The sequence below is a fragment of the Erinaceus europaeus genome, chromosome 15, assembly GCF_950295315.1.
Source record: "Erinaceus europaeus chromosome 15, mEriEur2.1, whole genome shotgun sequence".
Taxonomy (NCBI): domain Eukaryota; kingdom Metazoa; phylum Chordata; class Mammalia; order Eulipotyphla; family Erinaceidae; genus Erinaceus; species Erinaceus europaeus.
Window position 1 is genome coordinate 24,396,725 of NC_080176.1, and position 22,993 is coordinate 24,419,717.

At 44.7% G+C, this 22,993-nt stretch overlaps 1 protein-coding gene across 7 annotated transcripts in view; it reads right to left on the reverse strand.

Moving 5' to 3' along the window:
* Positions 1-22,993, reverse strand: part of SMURF1 (SMAD specific E3 ubiquitin protein ligase 1) — an 84,477-nt gene that overhangs the window by 15,191 nt on the left and 46,293 nt on the right. For 5 of the 7 annotated variants that reach the window (XM_060173323.1, XM_060173322.1, XM_060173321.1 and 2 more), the window contains 4 exons: positions 4,969-5,007; positions 2,870-2,978; positions 1,406-1,539; positions 1,040-1,105 (listed from right to left, as the gene is read on the reverse strand). In XM_060173323.1, coding sequence (XP_060029306.1) covers positions 1,040-1,105; positions 1,406-1,539; positions 2,870-2,978; positions 4,969-5,007 — 348 coding nt within the window. The remainder of the gene's footprint in view (positions 1-1,039; positions 1,106-1,405; positions 1,540-2,869; positions 2,979-4,968; positions 5,008-22,993) is intronic. The other 2 variants (XM_060173324.1, XM_060173325.1) reach the window with 1 other exon arrangement.

The window sequence follows — 22,993 nt, forward strand, 5'->3', positions numbered from 1 at the left end:
AAATGGTATGACACAGCCTCGTTCTTACACCTGCAATTATGAAGCATTTACTTCGAAACGCGTGTCATGTCACTGACACCACTTGGAACATTCCTTATAAACTCTCAGCAGAGAGAAGTGCCACGCTCTCCGGAAAGTAACCCAACACAAGTCACGTCCTCTGAGTTACCTTACTATCTAGGAAGGCTTTGACTTATGTTTAGTAGATGCAGGGAGAGCGCTTTGAATATCTGCAAAGTCTAGATGGACCTCTCTAGCCCCAAGGGACAGCAGACAGTTATGAAGTCATGTCCAGGTACTTGTTCCCCCTGCACATCACGTGAAGAAAACAAACAGAAGGACAGTAAGGAGAACTTGGCACTGCCATACTTCAGGATGTACACCACTATTATCTTGGCCCAGGCCTACATGAGAAAATACCTAAAAGACTGGGAGGCCCAAGTCACTCTCCTGTGCTGCATGAATACGTTGTTTTCTTGGACTCGCTGCCATACACACAGTTACCATCTGAGTCACACTTAGGCAATACCAGGAAATGCCAGTAAAAGTGGGGCAGACTGTTAGCAGGTGAGCCGCTTCCTACCGAGTGTCTCTAGTCAACAATGTTGTAACCTCAGCACCTTTTGCACTCTACGGCTATAAACTCATATGCAAGTTGTCGCAAATTGCCTTTGCTTTGCAGAAACAGGACAGGTCTACCTGGAGAAACTAGCTCCTCTCCACTCTTGCCTGTGTGGCCATCATCCTCACCATCTCCACTTTAGCAGAACAAATCAGTTGCCCATTAATGTGATGCTTAAAATTACATTTAAACTTAAAATCCTAGGTCTGTTTTGAACCTCAGCCATTTAACTGGACTCTGAATGAGAGGATGAGGGAGCCAGGTAAGTAAGCAGAAACGAGGTACGGTGAAGCTTTTGAAGAGGCGACCCCTATGGTGGCTTGTGCTGTGAAGACCTCAGCTATGTCTTCTCAGTGATGAAGAGCTGTGTGTTAATTCTGTGAAGGCATCTCTTTATACAGACGAGAAAGTTCTTACCCACTATTTGGCCACGAACTGCATCGGTATCTGAGGGGTTTAGTTTGCATAGATCCAGACGCTGGTCTGCAAACAAACAATTCAAAACTTAACCTGGGGAAATGTCAACTAGGGTGGAAGGCAGGAATTCTGTATTCAGTATTTAAAAGAAGAAGAAGAAGAGGAAGAGGAGGAAGGAGGAGGAGGGGGGAGGAGGAAGAGGAGGAAGGAGGAGGAGGAAGAGGAGGGAAGAGGAGGGAGGGGGAGGAGGAGGGAGGGGGAGAAGAAGGAAGGAGGAGGAGGAAGGAGAAGGAGAAGAAGAAGCAGCAGCAGCCTCCTAAGCTTGCTTCAGCTGCATAGAGAGGCAGAACTAGGCAGGGCTCTTACATCCGGTGTCTTTGAGTCTGCTAATAGCATTGGAAAGCAGCCGCACACAGCCCAGGAAGCCAGCTCCCTGCTTCTTGTGGATCTTCTTGTGGTTCCACACACTGATGGTTATAGAATCTGTTTTCCCAACGTATCTGAAAACAAGACGCACACTCACTTATAGTTGTCTTTCTTATTATGAAGGATAGCCCACTGAGATCTCTTTTGACTGATCTGTTAAGAGAATTCATTTTAAAATAATTTTGGCTCTATATTCAACATGTACAGTTCAATGAGCTACAAGAACTCAACTGGCTGTGTAAGAAGCAAGTGTGTATAGCCACACATAATGATAATAGTCATATCACATGATATGATTCATAAATTCCTACCAATTAGGCTTAACATAGAATACAGGTTACAACAGGAGATACTTACAAAGGTGCTAAGTCAGAGTCCACACCCACAGCCTTACTCCTGGTGCACACCCACTACAGGGGGCAAGGCACATTTCTTGGTACCTTGTGACACTCAAACAAGACCCAGATGCTAGACCCATAAATATTACTCACATGTTTACCTAGTGTGTATAATGACAATGCATTTTTCTGCATTTATTTACTACGGAGAGGAAAAAGGGAGACGAAGGACCCAGAGCGTCACTGGCACGTGCAGTGCTAGGAACTGAGCCATGCTTGTGCCCCTCCCAGGCAGAGAAGACGTGTTTCTAAGAGGAATTCCCTGAAAATAGTGATATACAGAAGAGGCTGAATGTTTGGAAGATTGCTATTATAGAAGCAAACCATAAGAATACATGAAAATGCCAAACACAAGAACGTCTAAGAAAGTGAATTCTAAAATTAGGCAGTATGTATATGTTTTGCTGTCATTAAGAAGTTAACAATCGGAAGTTGGGTGGTAGCGCAGCAGGTTAAGTGCACACGGCGCAAAGCACAAGGACCTGAGTAAGGATCACGGTTTGAGCCTCTGGCTCCCCACCTGCAGGGGAGTCGCTTCACAAGCGGTGAAGCAGGTCTGCAGGTGTCTATCTTTCTCTCCCCCTCTCTCCATTTCTCTCTGTCCTACCCAACAGCGACGACATCAATAGCAACAACAAAAAACAAGGGCAACAAAAGGGAATAAATAAATATTAAAAAAAAGAAAAGCTGCACTTTAAAAGAAGAAGAAGAAGAATTAGTTTACAATCTGGTGTACTTCACCGAAATAAAAGACTGGGGGGGGGGGTTCAGGTCCTGGAACATGATGGCAGAGGAGGACCTAGGGGGGTTAAATTGTTATGTGGAAAACAGGGAAATATACAAACTATTGTATTTCACTGTCGACTGTAAACCATTAATCCCCCAATGAAATTTTTTTTAAAAGCTGGCAATCCTTTCTGCTTGTTTTTAATTGAATGCTTCTCTTAAAAGCTCAATTCCTCCATCCCCACTGCCCCCCAAAGGTCTTGTGTAGAATCCGACTTACAGATCATAGTGCTGGTTCCACTTTGGGTCTAGCGTGTTCTTCACAGTGTCTGTCGAGTGGCACTGCCCAGATCCGTCCACAACAATCTTGGCAAAGGGGTCCGGGAGCCCTAGACAAGTGGTCACCTGGCTGAGACTCCAGTCCCCCAGGACACAAGACAATCCTGAGGACTCCAGGGGGCATCAAGGCTCACACTTGGTAGAGATTAGCTTTTACTTTTGGCTCAGCTGCAGTCAGTTAAGGAAGCAGAATGCTTTCTACTTGGTCTTCCAGTATGAATCACCCTCAGAGTCTGGGGGTTAGAAAACTAGAGAAATAGACGTAATTCAAATTCAAATGTTCATTTCTGACGACCTCTATGTGAGGCTACTTAAATGGAAAGAAAACTGACTACAATTAACTGTACTCATACTTCCTAGAAATTAGTGATACTCAGAATTTTTACATGCTGATCTTTTTTCCTATTATATAAGAGACAAAAGGGTGGCAAGTAGCTATGATGACACCAGACCACTGCTCAGCTCTGGCTTAAGCATTGAACCTGGGATCTCTGGGCCTCAGGCAAACAAATATGTTCTGATAGGCTGATCTTTTTCTATGGCCATGCTGACCTTTATTTTACCTATGGAAGTAAGTCTTCACCGGGTCATAATTAATTCTTAAATGCTAAATTTAATTTAAAAAAATTAACCTGTCTAAACAAGCTTATAAGAGCAGGGAGATGGGGAGTTGGGCGGTGGCACAGTGGGATAAGCGCACGTGGCGCAAAGCACAAGGACCAGTAAGGATCCCGGTTCAAGCCCCTGGCTCCCCACCTGCAGGGGTGTCACTTCACAGGCGGTGAAGCAGGTCTGCCAAGTGTCTGTCTTTCTCTCCCCCTCTGTCTTCCCCTCCTCTCTCCATTTCTCTCTGTCCTGTCTAACGAAGACATCAATAACAAGAATAACTACAACAGTAACAACAAGGGCAACAAAAAGGGAAAATAAATAATAAATGGTTTAAAAATTTTTTAAATTAAAAAAAAAAAAAGATCAGGAGATGGAAAGGTGTGGATTTGAGAGACAGGTCTGCAAAGGACCCATCAGAGCTTCCCAGGTACCCAAACAAGAGTTTGGGAACAACTTCCTTTCATCTCAGGCATGAGGACCATACCCGAGGACCACACAGCGTCCTTGTGAAGATCCCACAGATAGGCCGTCTGACAGTGGGCGAGTTTAAGTTTTCTTTGAAAGGTTCCTCTATTTTTCATAATTCCTCCCGTTACAGGGTTTTCAAAAATATGCACCTATATTAAGATTTGTTTATTACAACTAAGTGAGACTTTCACGAGGCAGAAAGGGAGAGAAGTCAGAGCACTCCTCCAATACATGAGGTGCAGCCAAGGATCAAACCAGGGGCCTCAGGCTTGGAAATCCAGTGCTCCAGGAGTCTCAGTATGTCACTGGCTGCGAGTTACAAGATTTTAAAGATGTGATTTAAAAGAAAAGGTTTTCTCTGCCTCCAGGGTTATCCCTGGGGCTCAGTGCTGGCACCACTAATCCACCGCTCCCAGTGGCCATTTTTTCCTTTTTTTTTTTTCCATCTTTTTTTCTATTTGATAGGACAGCGAAATCAAAGAAGCTGGGGGGAGGGGGAAGACCCTGCTTCATCACTCATGAAGCATCTCCCCTGCAGATGGAGAGCGAGGGCTTGAACCGGGATCCTTGCACATGTGTGCACTTAACTGGGTGCACCACTGCCCAACCCTATGTAATTTATTTTCAAAATTATGATTGACAATTTTAGTCAAGCACAGCTATTTTACAGAAAAATGTCTCATCTGTTTTTGAGCTGAGAACACGTTCTACAGCAGAAAGCCTATGGCTAGGTGGGAAGAGAGACAGTGTGGCTGGGAGAGGGAGTTGGTGTTGTGTGATACAGATTCTGTGCCTATGAGCTCAGAAGCCTTTACTTGTTGTCCAGGGGGAAATAAAGTTTGGCAAGCCATAAGCATCTATCCAGCAAACAGCTAGACTTTAAGTGTTTTTGAAAAAAAGCTGAACATTTCTGAAATGTGTGGATATTCAAATGGCAAGAGAGCAAAAGTGACGTTTACTTACTGAAGAAGTCTTTCTTTGCAAGGTTCTTGGCACACAGTACTAGAAACAAACCAAAAGGACCAGGTTAACATTCACGACATGATTCCCCAGCTACAAGCTACTGATCAAGCAGCGCCCCACACCCCTCACCCAATTTGTATGTCAGCTCCCTGACCCCACAGTGACAGGGCTCCAAAAGGGGGGGTTAGATGAGGTCAGAGGATGGGGCTCACGTGGGAGTGGTACTCCCAAAGCTCCCAGGCTCTTGCTCTGCTGGGGACAGGCGAGGAAGAGCCCCCTCAGCAAGCCCCTGGCTGACAACTACAGGATGGCAGTGTCCAGGGCTCCCTATTGCTGCACCACTGAGTGGGATGTGTCTCTGTAACAGCAGGGAAATAAGAGTTTTTAAATTACCTTCCCTATTAATCTCTCCCATTTAGTATTGTGTTAAGGAAATGGCCACTAAAAAGTGTTTTCTTGGCTGGTTGGTGGTGCACATGGTTGAGTGCACATGGTTAAGCGCACGTTACAGTGCACAGGACCTGGGTTTGAGCCCCTGGTCCCCACTTGCAGGGGGAAATCTTAACAAGTGGTGAAGCAGGTGTCTTTCTCCCTCTCAGTCTCCCCTTCCCTCTCAATTTCTGACTATCTATCCAATAAATAAAGATAATTTATATATATATATAGTGTTTTCTCAAGTTAGGGATCAACTATAGCAAACACACACTATCTTTGTTTAAACTGAAAATCTCACTGGAATACATAATGATGGACTGATGGACACCCACAGGAGCACGTAACTAGCAACTCAGAGTAAGACCCAAAGCATATCTGCCCTTCGACATGACGGCTAACAAAATGACTAAGAAAGTTGCTGTGTGCGCTGATATTCTGACACAGGATACAGCCAAGCTCCAGTGGAGCAGAGACGAAAAGGCGAGGAGAGGGCGGCGGCAGAAGACATGGAATGCAGACCCATCATCAAGGCGCAGTAAAAACAGACAGTTGTTGGGCGGTAACACAGCAGGTTAAGCGCACGTGGCGCAAAGTTCAAGGACCTAGGTAAGGATCCCGGTTCGAGCCCCCAGCTCCCACCTGCAGGGGAGTCGTTTCACAGGCAGTGAAACAGGTCTGCAGGTGTCTATCTTTCTGTCCCCCTCTGTCTTCCCTCCCTCTCTCCATTTCTCACTGTCCTAACTAACAACGACGACATCAGTAACAACAAGGGCAACAAAAGGGAAAATAATAAAAATAAAATAAAAGCAGATAGTTGTACATGAGACGCACAGTGACTAAAGCACTGGACCTAAGAATGTGAGGCCCTGAGTTTGATTCCAGAGATCACGATTGCGAAAGTGATGCCCTGGTTCCTGCTTTTGTTTCAGAAGTAGAAATATATATATATATATATATATATATATATATATATATATATGTGTGTGTGTGTGTGTGTGTGTGTGTGTATGTATGTATCCTAAGAATTCCACACAATGCTATTATGTAGAAGAAACATAATAAATGCTTTTGTTAAGGGACCAGGTAGTGGTGCACTGGTTGAGTGCATATGTTACAATGTGCAAGGACCCAGGTTCAAGCCCCCAGTCCCCACCTGCAGGGGGAAAGCTTCACAAGTGAAGCAGTGCTGCAGTCTCTCTCCCTCTCCCTCTCTCAATTTCTGTCTCTATCCAACAAATAAAGATTAAAAAATTAAAAAATAAATACTTTTGTTATTGTTATACAGGCTCTATCAATTACTACAATGAAAATCACCAGACCTACTGCATGATTTTTTTTTTTAAGATTTTATTTACTTATTAGTGAGAAAGTAGGAGGGGAGAGAGAAAGAATCAGACATCAGTCTGATACATGTGCTGCCGGGGACTGAATTCAGGACCTCATGCTTCAGAGTCTAATGCCTTATCCACTGCACCACCTCCCCGACCACATTTTTCCTTGTTTTTAACCACAGCACTCCTAAGCTCTGGCTACTGGTGGTGCCAGAAATGATACTGGGTCCTCTCCCATGTGAGTTTTGTGTACTACCGGCTCCCCACCTGCAGGGGGATAGCATCACAAGCAGTGAAGCACGTCTGCAGGTGTCTCTCTCTCTTGCTCACCCACCCCTCTCAGTTTCTCTCTGTCCTATCCAACAAAATGAAAAAGATAGGTGCCAGGAGCAGTGGACTGGTAGTGCCAGCACCAAAGCCCAAGGGGAGCCTTAGGGAGGCAGGAATAGGGTGACTGAGGACCCAGTGCATGGTGGTGGGAGTGTAGACAGACACCTTTCGTGGGGAGATGAGAAACCACACCCACATGTCAACAACTGTCCTTCCTGTAAACCAGTATTTTCTCCCAATAAAGTGGTTTTGGGAAAAACGTTGTCAAAGGCTTTTTCAGCATCTGAGATGATGACTTGGTACCTGTTGTTTACTGATGATGCAGTATACTAGCTGATTCTCAAATACTAAACCAACCTGCATTCGGAGCTAAGTCTCAGCTGTGGAGGGCAGGAGAGGTGGCTCTGTGATTTCCTGGTACTGTGTTGTCTCTGTCTAGTTTTCTTCTCAGTGACAGTGGCCTCACAGATGAACTGGGAAGTAGTCTTTCCTACTCATTTTCTTTTTGCAGAAGTTTGTGACAAATGTTATTTATTTTCCTTCAACATCTAATTGAATTCATCGGTGAAATCTGGAGCCTGGCCTTTTCTTTGTAGAAAGTGTTTTCAATTATTAATCAAATCTCTCAACTTTTAATAGGTTGAGCCAAATATCCCATTTCTTCTTGAATTAAGTTTGGTAATTTCTGTCTTTCTGGAAATTTTTCAACTTCATCATAGTTGTCTACTATATACACTTATTCACAGTATTCCTTTAAAATCCTTATTTCGTTACTATCATACTAACAGTACACACACACAGAGAGAGAGAGAGAGAGAGAGAGAGAGAGCGAGAGCAGTGAGGCCCACACAGCGAGCCCTCCCCCAATTACATGGCCCCTGAGCTTGCACGGGGCTAGAGCAACAGACCTGCAGGGTGAGGCCCAGGATCTGTGTGCAGCAGCATGCGATGCTCCAGTTCTCTCTCCCTCTTTCCTTAGTAATGGGTAAATTCCCCCCCATATGCGCTGTATTTACCTTTCAAATGGGTACATTTTTTTAAAAGCCCTCAGGAATGAATGAGGGTAGCTCTCTGCTCTATTCCTGTTCTACATGCAGTATGTTTACCCATCCACTGGGCTGGGCTCTTCTTTAGTCCCCCAAGACACTCAAGCATTTCTGCATGGGCAGATTGTAGCATGTTCTAATTTTGCTGCTTTTGGCTGCTATTGTGACTGGGAGCTTCCTTCCGATTGCATTTTCAGCTTGGATATAGGAGGGCTTCAGTTCATTTTATTACTTTTTTTTAAAAAATGGCCTGCCCCTACTTTTTTTTTTTTTTTTTTTAATATTCTAGTTTTGTAAGAGACAAGCCAGAGCACCATTCACCTCTGATGTATAGTGGTGCCAATGGTTGAACTGGAGACTGTCGAGTCTGGTGTGCTGCCACTGTGCTGTCTCCCTAGGACTCTCTGTCACTGACCATCAGCCACTTTTCTGGACTCTCAAATGGGTGCAGGGTGTTCCATCTCCCTCAACCTTCCTCTCACAGTTTTCAATAGCTCCCCCCTTTGTTTGAAAACCTGGCTCTCCCCTAGAACCCCTACTGAGCCGTCAGCAGCCACACACACCAAGTGCACAAGCCCGGAGTGTGCCTCCACCCCACTGTGACCTCTCTGAGGCATCACTTCCCCACATCTCTTTGAAGCTTGACTGTGACTGCCCTTCGCAATTTCTGAACCTGCCACATGCCCACCTCACTTCTCCAGCTCAAATATCACCCACCTGACCTCCAGGTCTTTTTCTGAAGACCTGGTATGGGGGTGCTTCTGTGGCTGGAAGAAAACTGGCTATATCCCCAAAGATTGTTTTGTCCCTATGACAAGGCCAACAGTGTTCTCACTTGAGGCTCATTCCAATGGAATTTGCTTACATCATGAAGTGCAGTGGTGTTGCGGTGACAGCCCAAAGAGCATCTCACCTAACTGTGGGGCAAAGGTCACTTAGGGTCACACCCACACAGGTCAGTTAGTGGTGGCCGCTCCTACTAAAATAACAATGTGGTCTTGAGACAGACTTCTTCGTCCATGCTAGGAAACAGTCATAAAAGCTTAAGACCACACTGTAATGCAGGGCCACCATGCAGGGGACTGGACTTGGGGGATAACACAACAGAGGCCCAGATCCCATCCCTGGCACTGGCACAAGCCAGAACCGAGCACTGCTCTAGTCTCTCTCGCATGCCCACCCAGCTAAGTGTCCCACCACAGACAGTTACCAGCCTATGCCACGGACTTAATGTGCATTGTGCTGACTGACCTCTTCTAACTTTTCCACATAAAATGCACTTTTTAAAAAGTCAACTTGGAGGGGACAAGCAGTGGTGTACCTGGTTGAGCGCATATGTTACATCATGTGCAAGGACCCAGGTTCAAGACTCTGGCCCCCACCTGCAGGGGAGAAGCTTCACAAGCAGTGAAGCAGGTCTGCAGGTGTCTATCTCCCTATTTCCTCTCAATTCCTTTATCTTATCAAATAAAAAGAAAAAAATGGCCACCGGGAGCAGTGAATTTGTTGTGCAGCCCCAAGCCTTAGTGATAACCCTGGTAGCAATAATTTTTTTAAAAATCTACTTGGAGAAACAAAGACCTTTAAGTTAAAGCGGAGTCCCCACAGGAAGGGAAGAGGCCTTCTGGTCAGTGTCTCCCTGGTCCGTGTCCTCGGTCTGCATCCTCTCATCTGACAGCTCTCTGTGATGCCTGTGGGTAATGCTCACACTTGATCAAGAAGAAAAATCACACTCCAGTTACATCAACAGCCTAAAAAAACCCCGGATCTTTAGACCCCCACAAAATGAACTCAGTTCCATTATTTGCTTAATGAAGTAAATTCTCCCCACCCCGCCCCATCAGCTTACACTCCCGTTAGTGCACACACACCATCTAGACTCCACTCAACAATACACGATGTTTTTTCTGCCGGGGGAGGGAGGGTAAACAACATATTTTCTGCCAAGGACCATTTGGATATTTACAAGATCATCTAAAAGTAATACAAAATTCTCAACTTAAAATTCGCACTTAATGTTGCTATAAAGAAAGCTCCTAGATTTACTGGATTTTCAGTTCTGCCTGTGGTTGCTTTGGCAGGGCCAGATCAGATGGTTGCTGGGGCAATATACGGCCCCCGGGCGTTCCCCACCCAGCTGCACTGACAACCAAGCTCTGTCGCTCCTGGCTGTGGAGGTGGGGGGCTAAACTGGCAAACCCACGCTCCTGAGACAGAATTCCAAACCTTCTTTGCGGTGAAGACCAGTGTTAGCACTTCACCTCCCCTAAACGCATTAACATGCAAAAATGACAAAACCACACGAATGATTTGACCTCCGAAGTGCCCAAGCTCAGCTCTCATCCCAAACCCTGCAGCATCAGGCGCGCAGCAGAGGCCCCTCAGCAGCAGCACAGAGCCACCATCCCTGCGGTTGAGTCACAGAAGTGCTTTACACCTGACCCGGCTCACCTTACAGGAGGTGAGTGGAAGCAGAGGATGGGTCCCTAAGTGCTTCTGCTTCTCCTTTCAAATGCCTTTATCCAAACACCACATGGGTCAACATCAGTTCCCACACTCTGCCGAACTGACAGGTTTGTTGGCCGTGACCATGTCCCAGCCCATGTGACACTGCCACAGCAGTCTCTGTTACGTTGCCCTCAGAATTGGAAATGAGACTTGATGTTCACTGAACAAAAGCTGTCTCCTTTGTAGCTGCCACTGTGTCCCCAGAGCACAGAACTGTCTTTAAGAGCACTTGCTGAACTAATGCATCAGGCAACAACCTGCCCAGGCAGCATGAGGCAGAGACACTCCATCCTTAGCAGGAAACACGCCCGGCTATGGTCAGAAGAGACCCGCGTACATTTTGCATCATTTCCAAACAGCCTCACAGTGCCATGCTCAGAGTCCAGAAGCCGCAGCTGGGCACACACACTGCCACCTGAAATGCTGTGTTCTTCCAGTAAGTTTGAGGGCTTTTTTTAAGGCTTTTTTAACTGATGATACTTGGTTGTAGTTAAGTGTTCCCCTGCAGTTTTAAATTGTGATATTCCTGTGAGTACATGCCCCCCCCCCCCAAAGTGGTAAAGTCTAGGACAGACTGCAAAGCTTTTATGTGGACAAAGCCCATCGTTAATGAGTAAAGTTATCATCACATTTTCAAGGGTAATGTCCAAGGACTGTTGAGGCCATTAAGTGCCAAGAGAGTTGACAGGTGGAAGACCTCTTTCTAGGTGAAGAAGCAGGCAGGCCTCACAGGAAACAGTTCCCAAAGCCATAGTACTCCTGGCTTTTGCTGGACCTCTTCCCAAGTACTACAAGCTAGACCTCTGCTTTGAAGACAAAAGTATCTCAATTAAAGTCTCTCAAATGAGAACCACTTCTGCCTTCAGGGCATGTTTCTCTCTCAAGTAAACCAAGTGGAATGTTCTTCAACAATTTCACAACAGAACAAAGGCCTGAAGAGTTGGGGTGATTTTACAGACAGGCACAACTCCTAGCCCAGGACAGAGCAAGTTTCAGGTTTTCATTAGACATAGAATTTTATTTAAATGTTTGACGTTACATCCACAAAGCAGTTAGTTCCAAGCTCTGTTAACCACCAGTGCCGTGGCCCTGAACATGTCTACTTCTCCTCTCCAATGCCACAAGCAGTGACAATGCTCATTAGCTTCAACGTCTCAGCCTCCTCGTCAAGTCACATCTGAAAGCACGTGTTGATTTTCCAACAAGGAGTCATGGATGCCTTTGCAATCCGACCTTCCAGAAACACCCTCCCCACTCCACCTCTACCCCAGAAAACAGACAGGCCTCCCAAGCAGCCATCTGAGAAGGCACCTGCCAAAAAATACTCGATGAAAGCCATTAATGAATCACAGTGGGAGGTTTGGGTGGTTTGGAAATTGTCATTTTGTGAGTCTTGAACAATACAATCTCATTTCATTTGGTAGCACTGACAGCAGCAGCTAAGGGTTGTGGCATCTCATTCTTCAGTACTGGACAAGCCAGCGGCCTCTGAGGTAGCTACGGAGTTGCACTCTCTTCTTGAAGACGCAAGTCACAGCGAGTCGTAAACGGCACTGCTTCTGAGCACCGTCTCTGTTCATCCATATCTGAGAAACACTTGCCGAGCATCCACTACACACCAGGCCGGCTGTAGTTCTGAGGATTCCAGGGAAAACAACTAATGGTGCAGCCCTAGAGCCCAAAATGTGATTTTTAGGAAAGTAAAACCATCTTTTGTTTTTTATAATAAATAATCACTTTAAATTGGCCTCTAAAAAATTTACTTCCTGAGGTAATGTAGAAAAAAAAATTCAACAAATATACAAGAGGGTCAGGCAGTGGTGCACCAGTTCAATCCCGTCCTCACCTGCGGGGGGGAATCTTCACAAGCCATGAATCTCTCTCCTTCCCACTCTATGGCCCCTTCAATCTCAACCTCTGCCCGACCCCCACCCCAAATACAATGAAGATGTGTATTTCTCCTGATGAAGTCATTTTAAGCAAAGTGGTAGCTTACTGAGGGCTAAGGGGACATCGAGGGAGTTTTGGGGGAGCTAGAATTAAGCAGACTGGTCTATGTGGTGATACTCAAGACCTGAGCAATGGGGGGTAAGGTGACGATAATAACTGCAGCAAGAGGCAGTCCTGTCAACATTCTCTGTCAGTTAGCTGACAGGTGAAGCAGTCCTGCCTTTGCCGCACAGAACGATGGTGAGGACAGTTCAGCAAGGTAGCACGTCACAAAAACCTCATCTGGGTATGAGAAATCCATAGTACACGAAGTCCCTTATCACTCTTCCCCTGTTTAGCTTTCCTTGCTGCTCAGTTCTGGAACACTGAAGTATTTGATAGTATTTTTCATGGTGTTATCATAAAATATTCTATACCACTAATCATTAGTGAAAAGAAAGCCATGATAGGGCCCCACTACATGCCCACTAGAATAGCAAATTAAAAAGTGCTGGTTGAGGATGTGGAGGAGGAGAACCCATCCCTAAGAAGAATAAAATTAAAGCCATTTTGGGAGAGTACTGAGTAGAACCTACCCTTGGCCTACTAATTCTACGCTAGATTTTTACCCAAAGGAATAGAAATATGTCCACAAAAATCTGTGTACATGAATATTGACTGCAACTCTATTCCTAGCAGCCAAAAATGACAACCTGATGGCCATTCAGCAAGGGACAAGACAAACAAGAGGTGGATTCCCACAATGAATATAAAGCAGCAATGAAAAGGAAAATAGATGTAAAAACCTGGACCTCTCAGGGACACTTAGAGAACATATTGCACGCAGGCATGAGTAAGACACTTCAGAAAAGGCAAAAGTAATCGATGAAAAAGTTGAGTCACTCATTGACTGGATCCAGGGCTGGGTGGCAAGACTTCAAAAGGCCACAGGAACTTTCTGCTTCTGGAATGGGAGAAATGTTCTCTATCCTGATTAGGCTGGTGGTTAGATGAATGCCATGCCCAGTGGCTAACATGCACTGAACTGTACAGTTCCAAAGGCTGGGTGTTTTATTATAGATAAATAATACTTCAACAGAAGTTATTTCTAAAAAAAAAAATCTTGCACTGTACAAAACTATATACTATGACATGAGACAATACTTGAATTATTTAGTTAGAAAAAAGTTTCATTTCTGGTGTCTTTGCCCATTAGAAAATAAGGACTCCCTGGGGAACTCGGTGATTCCAGAACCATTGGGAATGTGATGGACAGCTGATAATGAACGAAGGTGAACAGGCTTTGAAAAGCTCCACACTGGCCAGGCACCTCAAGGGCACAGAGCTTGTAACAGTCAAAGCTGAGACACTGAGCAACACAGTAAAGCGGGAGTGGGCGACAGCCCGAGTATATGAGCCCACAATGCTAGTATCAAATGACTGAGTCCATCCACAGTGGAGGAGAGATAAGCTGAATGTGCTGAAGAACTCCAAATAAATCCTGCAGACTCCACGGTGAAGACAGAGATCACTATCCCCCAACACACACACACACGCAGACACACTCACACAATACACAAACACACTCACATGCATGCATACACTCACACAATACACAAACACACATGCATGCATACACACTCACACAATGCACACATACACACACTCACTCACATGCTCACACACACACTCTCACACATACACACACACCATCCAAAGAGCACACATGAACAGGGGGAGGAGGAATTCCACAGCCACATGCTGTCTGGGAATGTGTCTGGTGACAGGGACCGCAGGCACCTGGTGCAGCCTCTGTGTGGAGCACGGCTGACAGCTACACAGTGATGACACTGCCTGGGTGGGTATTTCTCAGGGCTGCCCAGAGGAGAAACCTGGCATGCACAACTCAGCAGCGGTCACACTTCACAGCACCAGCCCCAGATCCTGCCCTGCCGGCAGTGTGCACTTCTGACAAGAAGTGGTGACGATGGCTCTCCACCTCTGGATTCTCCTCCCCAAATGCAGAACCCTGGCCCAACTAGGAGAAAAACCTCTGGCAAGTTCTAACTGAGGACAGTCTCCAAGTACCTGACCCAACCAAACCTTCAAAATCAAGGGCAGCCAAAGACTGTCATAGCAGAGCAACCTAGGAAGACATGATGGCTAACTACATACAATGTCGTGTCCTGAAGAGGGTCCCAGAACAGAAAGGGTGGCTAAGTAAAAATTAAGAAAACTGCAATGAAGGACAGATTTCAGTTAATAATAATGTAGTAATAATTAAGTAATACTCACTAATGCCAAGAAGCTACACACTATCATTAGACTTTACCCAAGGGGGAATGCATACACGATTGTGGAACTCAGCTTACTACCTCTGCAGTAATTTCAAAGTCTAGACCTGGTCTAAAAATTTTCTATGAAGGCTGGTAAAATAGCTCTTCTGGACACCTGCGTCACCACACATGTGACCAAGCTCAAGCCTGGTCCCCACGGCCCTGGAGGAAGTTCTCGTACTGTAGTGACATTCCCCATCTCTGCCTCTCTCTGTCTAAAGAAGTCAGCCTGTATAGATGAAGCCCCAGCAATGACAAAACCAAACAAACATACTCTATGAACACAAAACTGAAAACAAGTTGCATAACAAGTAGAGTGTGCACTATGACTCATTTTTTGGTGTTTGTGTATAAACAGCACATACTTAAAATCTGGAATGATATAAACAAATATATCATTTTCTTCCTTTTATTTGACTGTAATCTTTCAATTTTCAGGCAAGAATGACTATGAGACTAGACTAAGAAAATACAAAAGTTTCACTTTCTTTTTTTATTACCTTTACTTATTGGATAGAGGCAGCTGGAAATCAAGAGGGAAGGGAGAGAGATTGAGAAACACCTGCAACCCTACTTCACCACTCATGAAGCTTTCCCCCTGCAGATGGGAGATGGGGGATGGGGGCTCGAACCAGGGTCCTTGTGCACTGTAACCTGTGCGCTTAACCAGGTGCACCACTGCGCGGCCCCTGAAGTTCCACTTCCTAAGCTTAACTAGTAACTGCGAAAAAAATCACAAAGACACCAAGGCCTCTCTGTGTTCTTCCCACAGTGTCCATCTGGACAGGGCATGTCTGAATTCTCCCTTTTCCAGGAAGGTGCAACCAGTGTGTTAGGAGAGGCAAGACCAAGTGAAAAAGAAGCACCTCTAACATCGGTAAGAACAGAAAAATAGAAAGCTCTGAAGACTACCATAAAGAAAACATCTGCTAAAATTAACTGACAAAACAAAACTGGTTTCACAGAGCCCTATAAGTGTCCATTCTATTACCCTGCTCACTGCTTTCCTGAAATCTTGTGATTTTTACTTCGTTCTCTCTCTTCAATGGTGGCACCACGCTGATCAAAAGATCATCAGGCTTCTAGACCAGCAGGTTGAGCACATGATACCACCTCCACCCCACCAGCAGTAGGGATGACAACACAGTCTAGGAAATACAGACTAGAGAATTCCTAAAAAGATGAAGGGCCAGCAAGAGGAAAGATGACATGGCCACATGCGGCACCTGTGACCAGGTGGCACTGATCCTAGAGGCTGCTGTTGCAGGTGACCTGGAACCATAAGCACCTGCCACTCAGGCATGTCCATGCCCCCAGCACCAGGCTCTGCCTCCAGCTGCAGGACCGACTGCAGAAGCTGAGCCCTGGGAGACATGAAGTGTGCTGGGCAGGGGCAGTTGGCACGCTACAGAGCGGGGGCACTGCACAGAACAATGGCCCCTCTGCCAGCACCTTCCACCACCTCCTCCAGTCCACCTGCACCTGGACAGACACACAGAAAATCCCAGCTGCACAAAAGAGCCACCAAAGGTCTCCAAGAAGTCAACATCATGAAAGAGAAAACAAAATCCATGTTTTTTCAAAAGTACACGATTAGAATTTAGAAAAGCTGACTATGTACTAAGGTCCAAAGGAAACAAATTTCCCAAATTGATACAGTCTACATTTACTCCCTAAATGTAATAAAAATCCACACCAAATGCAAATCCTACAAAGAGCCACACATCTGAAAATGTGAAATCCTATTATTTACTTATTTATGTATTGGATAGAGACAGAGAAAAAAAATCAAGAGGGAAGGGAAGAGACAGAAGGAGAAAGAGGCACCTGCACCCCTAACTTCACCACTTGTGAAGCTTCCCCTGCAGGTGGGGAGCAGGGGCTGGAGCCAGGTCCTTGCACACTATAATGTGTGCACTTAACCACCAGCCTCTGAAATCCCATTTAAAATAAGTCTTGGATTAAAGAAAGAGTTAAAGTGGAAATGAGAAACTATTCACAGTCAATGAAAAAAAAAAACGAAAATACTACATCACAACACATAAGCTTAAATTCATTCATTAAAAATCAGAAAAAAAGATGAAAAATATATACACTAGGCTTCCATTTAAAGAAGGATGAGTAAATCCAATGAAAGAAGTAATTAACCGTAATAATATCACACATCAATGAGAAAAACAACTGGACAGCTGTCTGCAAAATCAGAATACAGCTATTTGAAACACCACCACCACCCAACCAGTTTATTCTGCTGTGGCTTCAAAGCCTGAACCCTTCCTTCCATCACTTCTAGAGGACTTTCCCTTTAAGACACAGGGTGAAAGAAAGGCAGAGAGAGGAGACACCACAGCACTGTCCCAATGCTCGTGAAGTGAGCTCTCATGTGGTAGCCAGAGGCTTGAAGCAGAAGCCAGTTATTTTAAACAATTAACATTTTTATAATGACCAAATCTTTATAAGCTTAAGGAGGCAATGATAACCCATGTGAAGAAAAGGAGGGAAAAACCACAAAGATAATTTTTTAAAGATTATTTATTAACAAAAGGAACAGAGAGAGAACCAAAGCATTACTCTGTCCGTGTGATACCAGGGATCAAACTGGGGACCTCACGCCTGTGGGTCCACTGCCCCACACCAGGGCCACATTTTTATGAATATAAGAATGTATAGCAGAGGGACCGTTTAAGAGCTGCAATGAACAGTTTTCTAGGAACATATAAATTGCTAATATTGGTCCCCAAAGTTGTAAAACACTGCCTAGAAACCACAGAAATCAAAATGGCCAGTGGAAATTGCCCACAAAAGCAATGCATCAAGCCTAGACAGCTTTATAGGAGAGTTTGCTCAAGATCTCAATATACAGATCAATTTCCAGCCAATAAAAAGTGTTCTCACCTAATTAAAAAAAAAAAAAGAAAGAAAAAGAGAAGGGGGAGCATGTCACCAGAGCTCGTGAGGTTGACATCAAAACCAGAAAGAAGTCTGAAAGAACCAGGAGGAGGGGAGCACAAGCTGTGCTGGGAGGCAGCCTCCTGTAGCCCTACAACTCTGCAGGCCCTGTGCCCCTGCGCCCTGGAGTGAAGTCACTGGGACCACGCAGTCAGTCCAGTATTTCTCGTGGAAGTGCTGTGTGTCGCTTCTGGAGCTGCGTGTGGTATAAAATGACAAGTACAGGTGAGCAGGTAAGAAGTTCATCGTGCTCCATGATGTCCAAAGCTACCATCTGAGGTGCCCCAGACAGCCTTGGTGGAGAGCAGTCTCCCTAGACTCTCACTGAGCAGGTGCAGAAATTAAATGGTCACTTGTTCCCCATAAGGAGAATGGATGTATTTGTAGGTTATTTTTTACCCCCTTGTGCCCCAGGTGGAACCCGGGGTCTCACACTGCCAGGCATGCAATCCACTGCTGCCCCACCAAAGTGTTCAAAATACTGCTCCACCGCTCGCAGACTTCACTTGTTCTTGTTGCTCACCTGTGGTGCCAGGGATCACCATCAAGGCCTCTCACACACAGCTATTCTTGCTTTTAAGCCATTTCCTTAAGCCTATACTGATTCTAAATTTAAAATGACTCGCGCCACCGAGAGAGGGGAAAAGGAAGAGAAGAGGGGAGGAACAGACAGAGGTGAGGCAAGAAAGGACAGTTGAGAGAAAATTCCAACGTCAAAAACCTCACATCTGGAGAAAATTCTTAGTGTTTACAAAACTGTACACTGGGAGAGCTCTTGATCTGTACACTGAGCTTGAAAGAACTCTCCTAGAAGGCTATCTTGGCTTGATGCTTTGTTGCTGTGGGCAATTTTCACTGGCCATTTTGATGTCTATGGTTATTAAGCAGTGTTTTACTACTTTGGGTTCCTAGACATAAGACTAACTAAAGGATTTATTAGCGCACTTTTTTTTTAAACAAGGAGGAAATAAATGTAAGATTTTCCTCTATCCCAACAATTCTGTTTGATATTGTGGAAAGCTATTTCATATATGGCAAACATCTTGGTGGAAAATTTAATAATTAACTGAGAACTAACAATTGTCAATATTTATTGAGCTTACTCTGTGCCAAACTCTATTAACTACACTTTCCAGGTGACATCCTACCTCCTGCTCACAAGAGATAAGGACAGCAAGGTTGGGCAAGATCTAGCTTCCTAGTCCAGAGCAGACAGCCTGCACGGAGGTGCCGTGACTGCCCAACTCAGAAGCCCACGCTCTGCACAGTCCGCACTGCATGCCTGTGTATTTGCCACCATGGCTGTCATGGGGCTCCTCTGCTACTGGAGGTCTTTTATTTTTCACTTTGATAAAGGGTGAGACAGAGAGAGATGGGGGGCGAGAGTCAGAAAGAGAAATACTTGCAGTCCTGCCCCACCACTCCTGAAGCTCTCCCCAGCAGGTGGGGATGAAGGGTTTTGACCAGGTCCTCACACAGTATTGTGTTCGCTCTCTGGGTGCACCACCACCACCTGGTCCCCTCCCTGAGAGTTTTGAAAGGGTAAAATTTGGTGCCAAACTGACATACAACATAAGGAAGCCAGAATGCTCTAAACAGACAACTTTTTTAAAGTAAACAAATATGACCAAAAAAAGATAACTCTGCTAGATCTTACTACTCACTAGGCAGTGACACAAAGAATTGTAAAGTTGCAGTGTTCTGTTCAGTATACATTTTTAAAATATAACAACTTAAGATACAATTCACAAACCCTAATACGCATAATTTTTAGAAGTGTGAATACAGGCACCCAGGAAGTGCGATGGTGAATAAGTCTCAAGCATCACATCCTGAGTTCAACTCCTGGCATCCCATGTATCAGACTGATACTCAGGTTCTCTCTCTCATTAGCAAATAAATAGATCTTTTTTAAAAAATAAAAGTGACTTTCACTATATTCAGAGTTGTCCATCCATCACCACCATTTAATTTCACATTTCCATCACCCCTCAAAGAAGCCCCCACCACCACCCCCCCACACACAGTTACTCTATGGATCTGCCTGTTCTGGACACCTCACAGAAATGGAATATGACACTATGTGGTCTTTAGTAACTGAAATCTGTCATTGAGCACAATGTTCTCAAGGTTATTCAACACAGCAAGAACTGGTGCTTCATCCCTTTTGGTTACCAAATACAACTCGGTCACATGGATACACTGCGTGTTGTTCAGCCGCCCACAAGATGAACGTTTTGGTTGTCACCAGTTTGGGCTACTGTGAACAGTGCTGCTAATGACGGTTCTGTGGAGACATGTTTTCCATTCTTTGGGGTCTATCCCTAAGGACAGAACTGCTGCTTCACAGGGCAGCTCTTATGCTCAGCATTCCCTGGAGCTGCCAGCCTATTTCCCGACAACTGGGCTGCCCTGTTTGCACTGTGCTGGCAGTAAAGGCTACAACTTCCCCGCATCCTTGCCACACGTGTTATGTATCCGAGTAACATTTACTGCAAACTTTTTTTTTAAGCTAGAGACAGAGAGGTGCAGTGGGGGAGGGGGTTGACTCCAGAGCACAGAAGCTTTCTTCATGCAGCAGAGGTTAGGCTCGAACCTGGGTCTCGCACATAGCAAAGCAACACACTGTTCAAGTGAGCTGTTTGGCCGGCCCTGCGCTATGCTGTGGTCCCAAGACCTTGCTGTCACAGTAGGAAAGAAATCAAGTGAGGCTTACTTCTGCACTGAACCCCACCCCACTGGGCCTCCATCTATCTGTACTGCCAGTCACACGGCAGGATTACCAGAGTTTAGCTGCTAAGGTTTGAAATTGAGAGAGTGAGCACTTCGAACTTTATTTTTTTGTTGTTTTTCATGGTTACTTTGATAATTTTGGATCCCTTGGACGTGTGTGTGAATTTTAAGACCAGTTTATCAAATGTCACATGGCAAACACCTGCCGGGGTATGGGCAGGGGCTGTGTGTGCATCTCTATAGGGAAGGCCTGGACACAGTGGCAGCTCCATCATGAACATGGGATGTCATTCCATTCAAGTAGGGCTTGACTTTTTTCCCAGTATCTTGTGGTTTTTAACATACAAATCTTGTGTTTCTGTGGTTAAATTCACACCTAAAGAGGGCTGAACAGTGACAGACCTGGATGAGCACACACATTACCAAGTGCAAGGAACCAGGTTCAAGTCCCCAGTCCCCACCTGAAAGGGGCAGGCTTCACAAGTGGTGAAGCAGGTCTGCAGGTGTCTCTGTCTCTCTATCTCCCCCTCCACATCTCAATTTCTCCCTGTCCTATCAAATAAAGATAAATAAAATTTTTTTAAAGAACTCTTTGCTCATAGGAATTGACATAAGAGAGTTTTATATTTAAAAAAAACCCTAAATATTTTATTCTATTTGAAGCTATTTTAAAAGGAAGTGCTTTGAAGTATCTTCAGTGGCTTAGCAGTTGCATATAATCAGAGGGGTGTGGGGCCTTGGGAGCAAGGGGTGCAGGTTTCTTTAAGGGCTTATGAATCTGTTCTACAATTAACTACGGTGTGGTTGTACAACTCTTGAACATACTAAAAACTACAGAATACATTTTTTGGACAGATTTTTCTTCAAATTAATGATTTACAAAATTACAAAAATAACAGGGGTACAACTCCATTCCATTCCCACCACCAGAGTTCTGAGTCCACAACCCCTCTGTTAGAAACTGCAGTGGTTCTCCCAAGGTCACAGATATGGGTTTATTATTTCTATAACTATTTGTCTGTTTGTCTACCTATCTATCTATCTATCTATCTATATTTTTCCCCATTTTTAATATGGTCCTTTCTTCGTTCCTTTTTATATCATGCCCACATCTATTATTACTTTTGATTGCCTTGCCTTTTTTTCCTCTTCTCTGTCTGGTGGATAGATTTTTATAATGTGAATTATAGCACAATAAAGATGAGAGAAAAAAAAAACTCCTACTGAATAAATAAAACAAAGTCTCAGCATCTTGTACTTTTTCCATCATTAACAGCAAAGAGGTGCCACTTCCCAGGCCAGTATCAAAAAGACATTACTAAGATGCTGGTTGCTTACTTGGAAAAATTACACCTACTAAATTAACCTAAAACAAAATTTGAATTGACTGTTGTCATATTAAACTAGCAAAAGAAGAAAATGTGTTTACTGGAATAATGCTGATCAAAGACATTTGGATTGACAAATAATCTGCCTATTTGGCAAACCAATTAAAGTTATAATGATTTCAAGATAATAATAGACTCAACTAAAATCCCCAATTCTTACTGATTCAAATCCAAGTTTTAAAACATTATCAAAATTCTTCTTGATAATATCTCGAGGTTCTGCACTACCTACAAACTTCCAATCTTTGAAGTTCAAAGTACAAAACACGTGTGCGCTTAACCCACTGTGTTACCCACCTAGCCCCCTCATAATTTTGTCTTTTACGGGCCATTACTGGGTTGTCAGAAAAGCCATGATGTGCAGACAGTTGCTAGGTTCTTAGACCACTAACGACACTAGTATCATATGACCTAGCAAGCGTGCTTTTTGATATTTAACCAAGCCATGCTTGCTAGGTCATATGATACAAGCGTCTTTAGTGGTCTAAGAACTACCAGTTGTCTGCACATCCTGCATTCCCACCAACACTGAATGAGCACACCCACTGCAGCACACCCTTGCCAGCCTTTGGTGTCAGCAGCATTCGGAACTCTGGCCATTCTAACAGGTGAGCAGTGGTACTTCTGTGTCTTAATTTGCTTTTCCCTGATGACATATGGTGTGGAATTTGGGTTTTTGGTTATCCTGCACTCTCCACCCCCCCATCCCAGCACTGCTCAGCTCTGGCTTATGATGGTATGGGGGAGTGAACCTATGAATTTGGAGCCAAAGGCCCACCTCCCACTTCCACCCACCCACGCACATTCTCACTCCCGTTCTTTTAAGATTTATTTATCATGGGAGTCAGGTGGTAGCACAGCGAGTTAAATGCAGGTGGTACAAAGCGCAAGGACTGGCATAAGGACCCTGGTTTGAGTCCCCGGCTCCCCACCTGCAGGGGAGTTGCTTCACAGGTAGTGAAGCAGGTCTACAGGTGTCTATCCTTTTCTCCCCGTCTTCCCCTCCTCTCTCCATTTCTCTGTCCTAACAACAACAACAA